The following is a 7,975-nucleotide window of genomic DNA, read 5'->3' as shown; positions in this document are numbered from 1 at the left end:
ATATATATATATATAGTGTAGTATATATATAATATATATATATATATATATATATATATATAGTACAAATGTTTCATGCAAGATCAATGAGCAAATTGCCGTCTCTGTAAAATGACTGTTGCACTGCTTTCATAGATTTCGTCTTATAATCGTGTTGTCCTCTTGTTCAGTTCAAATTATTTTGACTCTGTTCTGGAATTTAGGAATTCGATAACGTTTATTGGTGGCTGTCGTCATGACTATCCCCACTATGCAAAATTTCGAGTCGAATAGGCAGGTTAATTGTTAGTGATGAAACACTATGTCAGCCTATTTTGATGTTTTTAAATAACCAAAAATGATAACCAGATGTATCTGCACGGTCAATCGAGCCGTGTTGTATGTTTCGTGTGGTAAACATTTATCATTGCTGATTTGCATAGATGTGTTTTGCTATATGCTAGAAACTATTCATCATTCACACCCAGCTTTAATTGAGCTTCGTTTTCCGATCGGAAGTACTCAGACCAGGATGAATCTCAGCTACTAAGATATGCTATTGTTTGAAAGCTCGTACTGACAATCGGATTCTTTCTTAATCGCATACAGCTATACCCGCCCGTCACGATGGCTACTTTAGACATCGATGGCATCCGTGCCGAGATGGAGCGCATGGACGCTATACGGAAGGCATTCGAAAAACTTAAAGCAGAAATCACTGAACGAATAGTAGATGGTTATGGTCGTTCGTGTGTTATGAAACGGTTGGACGCGGTTGAGGCGGTGGTTTTCAACCGAAAGGAAGAGATGTTTAATCCGGATTTTAAACTTCTAATCATCGGGAGTGGGCGGACTGGTAAGCTGTCATTGGTGCGCCGGCTAGTGCATGGGGACTTCTGTACAGATTTGGGGTAAGTATCGTGTATCTGTAGATATACCGGCTATATGCAAAACTCAATAAGGCAGAACCAGGATGTTCTAAGTTTTGTCTTTAGCTAATCAGCGCAGTATTTGGTCCAGGGCAGGACAGATACTGGTGTATCTATGGGCGATTTCGTGGATTATTTTGGGGGTATGCATGTGAGTATTTGCATAGTGTGGATGTGTGTGGAAATCTCGGGTATCATGGGTGCGCAGGTATAGATTTAGGCTGGCATTGCTGAAATTAGAGCCGAAAAGTGCTGTTTACATGGAATTGCCATTCAGACAGTAGATCACATTATTACAGATTCAATATTTGCGCTGCTACATTTGAGCAATTACAGCCCATACAAAAGTTATTCATGCGCAATGGCAGGGTGCTGCGTTAACCCACATGATGCGGACATTAGTGTGTGATAGACTATATAACAGCACGTATCACATCGTATATCAATCCTGTCCAGTGCTGTTCCGCCGCTCTATTGCCGACGCGAATTCTACATGGTATCGAACTGAGTTTTTTATGGAGATCTGTTGTCTAATACGCCTGAAGTACTCCACATAGTGCAGGGTTCATCTACATATTATATAACACTATGCGTTTCAGTCTGCCAACAAGGTATGGTACACTATCAGCGATGTGACTTCTGACTAGTTTGCTTAATTTGCTGACACTTATCCAGAGATCGTGTCAACAACGAATTGCGACCTCTGAGTGGTGAAAAGATGGAGGAGAAGGTCGTGTTAAACAACAAGCCAATCAAACTGGCCGTTGCGGTACACAATGGGTTCCCCTCACCGCAGGTGGTGTCATGGGCTGAGGCCGTCATTCTGGTTTTCACCGTGAAGAGCAAAGAATCCTTTGATAAGGTTTGACTTCGATTGTGCTGAGGAATGAAGTCACGTATCGAAAATCTGTTATGTGCCGTGTTATTGTCATCACCCGTCATTATATCTGATGATTTCGCCCACACTGACTGCGTAAGGCGAGTAGTGTTCTCGTCAAATAGAGCATAGCGCATGTGGATAAGGATGCAGCATACATACTTGTGAGTCGCTGCCTTTTCATACACAACCATTATCACCTTGTCTCTCAACCAAAAGGCCGCCAGCATCTATCAACGGGTACATCATTACAAAGAAGACGCTAAAATGCTACTGGTCGGAACGCAAGCAGACGATTCACAAGACGCAAATGATCCGGGCACTCAACGTGCCATTCCAATGGTCGAGGGCAAACGTCTCGCTCACGACATGAACCAGATTCCATACATAGAGACGAGTGCTCGAACCGGATACCATGTAAGCATGGTCTTCCAGGAGGCCGTACGAGCGGCACAGAAGGGCAAAGAGTTGCAGGTCAGTTATATACCGAGACGCCGGCTGTATCTTGCTTCTATGCATTGCTATATTTATTCGAACTTGCTTGCTGGGTTGTGAACTGGGTAATTAGAGGTATTTAGTTCGGTCTGAAATAAGGAGGGCTTTTTTAAGAGGACATCGTACGTGTCTCTGCATGTGACTGCTAATCTAAATTCTTGTATCGCTCACACAGGCACAAGCTGCGACCAAAACCAAACGCGACAAGTTCAAAGTGATGGGGGGGCAGAACAAAGATAAAAAGGGCGGGGGCAATGCAAACATGCTCACGCGCAATCTACCGCGACCCCATCGAACCATCCCAGCCAAGCAAGGGTGGCTGTTTAAACAGGGCGACAACGTGGTCAAAGAGTGGCGTAAGAAGTACTGTGTGGTGGGTAAGGGGCTGTTGCTGTACTACTCCTCCGTGCTCGACTACTACAACGACGAGAGCTCCAAGGTCATTGATCTCAAGCACTGCTCCGTGAAGCCTCTGGCCATGACACCCGCCACTCGCAGAGCACCGCCACCCCCCCCGGCCAACACCGCCCCGTATTCGCCTACTGCCAAAACAGACCCACCGGCTGCCACAGTTAGCAGCAAGAGTCTCGGACTGAGTCTGGATGCTACCGGTCTTATGCCTGCTACTACAGAAACACTGCACGAAGCGGACGAGAACGCCTTTGGGGTGATACCCGGCATGACAAAGGAAAAGCATACGCGCTCACAGAGCACAGTCACACCGGGTACCACGCTGCTGAATAGTGATATGGTGGTGGCCAATGGGAATGCCCTGCAGAAGGGGTTCAAACACAGCTCAATTGGTCCGACCTCGGGCACGGCGACCAGGAAGAAGACGGACCAGCAGGCATACGCAGGCAATGCGCATACGAGCAGCAAATGCGCCGCCACAGCGCCCATAGTCACAAACGCACCGTTTGAGGAGGTGATGAAGGATGGGGTGATGCGGAGCGAATCGTATGACGGCGGGAATACGAGTGGCATTGACTCCGGTGTGGAACATGTCGACGGGAGGGCTGGCACAAACGTTTCGTCACATGCACGGTCTTATTCGCATTCTACCACGCAGACGCCGACCGGATCCGACCAGAACATCTCGTTTGTCCCTGACTCGACTACCACAAGCACCACAAGCATAAAGAAGGACGGCAAGGACAAGGATAAGGATAAAGACAAAGACGGTGGCAAGCAGTCCAAAATGAATAACCAGGGCTCCGGGATGATCAGCCAGGGCAAACGGCGTGCACGCACACAGTTCAAACGCAAAGGTAGCGTGCACGACGCTGCTGAGGGCCTCAATGCACTGAGCGCAGCTGGCGAGACTGGAGAATCGCCTGGAGGTTCTGGAGGTGTATCGACGAATATGACACCCACATTTGCAAACGATCCCGCCACTATGCGCCAACACAGCGGGGTGTCACAGTACGACCCCTCTCTGGGGATACGCATTGTATCGCTGGAGGGCAAGAGCTGGACGTTCATGTGCCAGAGCGTCAGCGAAAAGCACGAGTGGATGCAGATACTGCAAGACCAGATTCTGGAAGGTCTAACTGGCAACATATCGGCCAAGCGGAGTGGAGTCACGGGCGCTGAGTTGGATGCAGCGATTGATGCGATCCACCAGGTAGCTGGGAATGATGTGTGCGCAGAGTGTGGTACACTCAATCCCGAGTGGGCGAGTATTAATCTGGGCATCTTGATCTGCATCGAGTGTTCTGGTATACATCGCAATCTGGGTGTACACGTGTCGCGGGTTAGATCGCTGGCGCTCGACGACTGGAGTGCGAGTGTGGTGGAGTTGATGAAGGTGATTGGCAACAAAAATTCTAAGGCTCAGTGGGAAAGCAGGGTCAACAAGGGGGGGGCGGAGGGGATTGACGTGGTTGTGCCCACCCCCCGGTCTGACAGGCAAACCAGGGAGGCCTTTATAAGGGCTAAGTACATCGAGAAAAAGTTCTTAACCGATACGGTCGAGCGCACCCAACAAGAAGATGTACAAGAGCTTGTCGAGTGCGTAAACAGTGACAATATGAACCGGATGTATGCCGCTACCGTGTCTATGGTCGGCGCAGGTAGGCGTTCAATCGAGGTGCTCAAAACCCCTATGTCCGAGGAGAGCCCGGAGTCTGGCACAACGTTCCACCTGGCGTGTGCGAAAGGGTGTCTCATCGCTGTGCAAATGCTGCTGTGGCTGGGCGCAGATGTGAACATGCGGCGGGCGGCCGATGGACTGTTGCCGGTGGATATTGCGGTTGTGGGTGGTCATGATAAGGTTGTGGAGCTGCTGCAGAGCCCGGAGGTGACGAGCATGTCGTCGATGCATTGAATAAACCGCAATCTCTGCTGATGTGGATATGTTTGGGGTTGTGCTTGTAAAATATGTGATACTGCGGATGTGTCGGGGCAATTGAGTGAGAGTTCAAGTAAAGCTTTGGTGCTTTGCTGATATCCGGTGGACGCCGTTGCTACGGTTGCGAGTTGTTGCGTCCTGTATGTATACACAAACGCGTGCACTCGCCCCCCTCCTTCCGCAAACAACTTTCGACTGCTGAGCGTATGTATATATAGTGGGTAGGCGATTGAATAAGGGAGGGGAGGGTGAATAGGGTGGACATAATCTGGTAGCACGGTTTCAGAATGACTAGGTCTTTACTACACTTCCAGGGGTGTAACTGGTCCGGGTGTTTTGCCACATAGCGTTATTGTAGAATCCATGATCGGCACACGGGACAATGGTAGTGCTATACCCCAGCATGCGTATTTTTGGTAGTAAGAAGATCCGGAGTTCTTCTAAGGCGCGGTGGATATAACGCCCAGGGCTCTTCGGCGACACTGGCGTATTCGCAGCATAGGTTGCCACGTCGATTCAACCAAGTAGTGCATGCTAAGCGTTTTGGTGTATGTTAACACTCCCACTGAACTCAGTGGCTCAGAATACGCCAATCCCTCACTGTGAATAAGAGTACACTGTGTTTTCGATACTTACAGGGAGTAAACCCAAGCGGCCCGTGGTCCGAGTGTGGGGGTAGTTAATTGTTAAGTTTGAGAGTTCGATTCACATGCTCAGGAGTAGAGCACATCAATATTTGTAGAGCTCACTGAATAGTAAATCATTAAGAATGTTCTGTGCTTTGCTTCCGCAATAGTTAATCAGATTTGTTGTCTTACCGATATTGAAGTCTTGTATTTGTAATCATCACATCATCTGATTGCTCAGTGCGCGCTGTAACTGGCATTCCTGTCATCTTAGACATTATCTACCAAAACATCTACCAAAAAAATAAACTTCTGCCGTATCAATTGATTTCTCATGTACTTGATTTTAAGAGTGAAATAATATAGGTTCATAACGCAAAATAGGATACGAATATATGAAGAACGGTAACGAGTGGGAAGTAGCTGCCCCTTTATTGATTCCTTGAAGTGATTTACTAGATTTTGTATAGTTTTCTTCATTCTAGTGTCAACTGTCACTAACCAAATATATTGCCAGCTGGCCCATTATCTTCCACCTCGGGCGGGATGGCATTCCCATCCGCTTGTGCGGACGGTAATAGAGACGATACGAAATTGAAGAGAAACGTTTCGATCTCGTGCAGTAGCGACGGTCGAGGTTCTACTACGGCTGCAGCCTCAGTCTGTGTGCTATCTGGAGTATCGCTGCCAGCAAGAATATCTTCTGCCCTACCTGTTGAGAGCTCTGAAGTCTGTACAGTCGGCGAGTTTTGTCGGCTGAGCGGATGTTGAGTAGATGTAGCTCTTTCTGACTTCGCCTTTCCCTGTAGATGACATCAAGAACCCCGAACAAACATAATTATTGAGAAGCTGCAGCGATACAATTCAACTACACCAGTACAGTGGATGTGTATGAAAATTTATGTGTACAATCATGGCACCAGCGACTTCTTCGATCGAGGACTACCAAGCTTGCACTGGCGAAAAGGATACACAAATGCGTTCCTAAAACCTACAACGAATACACTTCACGTACCTTTTCACTACTATCACCGCCGCTACTACTGCTGTCGGTAGAACTTGACGAAGAAGCCCCGTCTGTATTGCCTTCGGTGTGATCATCGCTAGCAGATGCGGGTTCGGGTGCAGGTGCAGGTGCTGTAGTGGTGGGAACGGCTGGAGGAGGCGGTCGGAATGTGGTGATGATGAAGTCTAACCTCCCCGTTTGATATCTGTTAGTATTTAGACGTTTTTATATATCAGAATTGAGTCAAACATGTTCGAAACAATGTAGAAAAAAGTTTACTATATGATGACTATTTCACAATATCGCACAAATACAAACTCCTCGTTCGATATGTACTTCTATGAAGTGAAAGGTCAAGTTTCAAAACGATAAAATAACTACAAGCCGTCCGAACTTGCACAAATTAATATTGTCGTGCATCAACGAAATATAAATCCGGAAGCATACGCCCCCGCATATCACAAAATAATTACGGTATCATGAATAGGCTAAAGAACTTTTGAAAGCAAATGCCTGACACATGCAACCTGTCACCCGGCAAGCTTCGCACTATTCGCATAGATCCTATGTACACTCGCACTGACATCACGGGCTGAGGGCTCAGTTTTTCATTGTTCATACCAACACACTTCGACCAAACCGGGATGATTGCCTCTCACTGCCTATTAAAAAAGCAACAGAACCCGTGGCCTCCAGACAACATATTATTCCTGAGCTATAGTGCCAAGGAAAGATATATTGCATGATCTCATAGATGCAGATACGCGATATGCCACAGTGCATCAAGCACTTACAGAAAGACTATAAATGCGGAAATCGTCAGCATGATCTGCTTCTTGGTGGTAGCCTCCCGGCCGAAGACGTACATCAGTAAACAAAGTTTCAGGAATATACCCACTTGGCCTAGGAATGTGCGGTTGTAATTTTGCACTGCCGCCTGTTGAGCGGCGATGTCCTGGAGAGGCATAGGAAAGTACAATATGTATTAGTTAGAACAACTATGGCATATATCAACAGCGTGAACATGACTGGACTAGAACAGCTCGAATCGCAATCTGACCAGTAACAGATGTATACGAAATAAGCGGAGAGCCAGACTTTGCTAATTTGACAAAAGAAGATAAATCGCTATAATCATAGGGGTAATTAATTTGTTCATATTCAGACTAAAAGTACTATGTAAATAGTATAATATTTCTCAGCCACCAGTACGGACTGAATTCAATATTACACGCCCTAATAGCCATATCACCATAAAATACACACTCGTACACGCTCTCACTCACTCACACCCACACTCACACTCGCACCTACACTCACATTCATACTCATACACTCTAACTCATACATTCTTGCTCACACTCACGCTCACGCTCACATTCACATTCACATTCACATTCACATTCACATTCACATTCACATTCACATTCACATTCACATTCACATTCACATTCACACTCACATGTATGTATTAGGTATTATGAATTTATGTTTGTGTATATATGTGTGTATGTTTGATACTTGTGTGTATGTTTGCATTTGTGTTTGCATTATCTATGTGTTCATGTATGTGTGTATTTATAAGTATGTGTGTATTTATAAGTCTATATCAATTTGATTTTATGTATTCGGTTACGTATATATCTGTGTGTAAGTATATGTATATGTACATATTCCCATCAATATATACATACATACATACATATGTATATA

The 7,975-nt window shown here is 46.1% G+C and overlaps 2 protein-coding genes across 2 annotated transcripts in view; one reads left to right on the top strand and one right to left on the bottom strand.

Moving 5' to 3' along the window:
- Positions 1-586: 586 nt before the first annotated feature.
- On the top strand, positions 587-5,576 carry SARC_07180 (hypothetical protein). The gene is made up of 4 exons (XM_014298891.1): positions 587-890; positions 1,584-1,770; positions 2,005-2,259; positions 2,456-5,576. The coding sequence occupies exons 1-4, from the start codon at positions 607-609 to the stop codon at positions 4,604-4,606; spliced, it is 2,877 nt and encodes a 958-aa protein (XP_014154366.1). The 5' UTR covers positions 587-606; the 3' UTR covers positions 4,607-5,576.
- An 81-nt stretch (positions 5,577-5,657) lies between these two features.
- SARC_07179 (hypothetical protein) overlaps positions 5,658-7,975 on the bottom strand; it is a 7,650-nt gene continuing 5,332 nt past the window's right edge. Inside the window, exons 6-8 of the mRNA XM_014298890.1 lie at positions 7,057-7,217; positions 6,272-6,467; positions 5,658-6,059 (exon numbers count right to left, since the gene is read on the bottom strand). Coding sequence (XP_014154365.1) covers positions 5,754-6,059; positions 6,272-6,467; positions 7,057-7,217 — 663 coding nt within the window. The 3' untranslated portion in view covers positions 5,658-5,753. The remainder of the gene's footprint in view (positions 6,060-6,271; positions 6,468-7,056; positions 7,218-7,975) is intronic.

The sequence above is a fragment of the Sphaeroforma arctica genome (assembly GCF_001186125.1).
Source record: "Sphaeroforma arctica JP610 unplaced genomic scaffold supercont1.551, whole genome shotgun sequence".
Lineage (NCBI taxonomy): Eukaryota > Ichthyosporea > Ichthyophonida > Sphaeroforma > Sphaeroforma arctica.
This window is presented reverse-complemented; position numbering and strand designations above follow the sequence as displayed.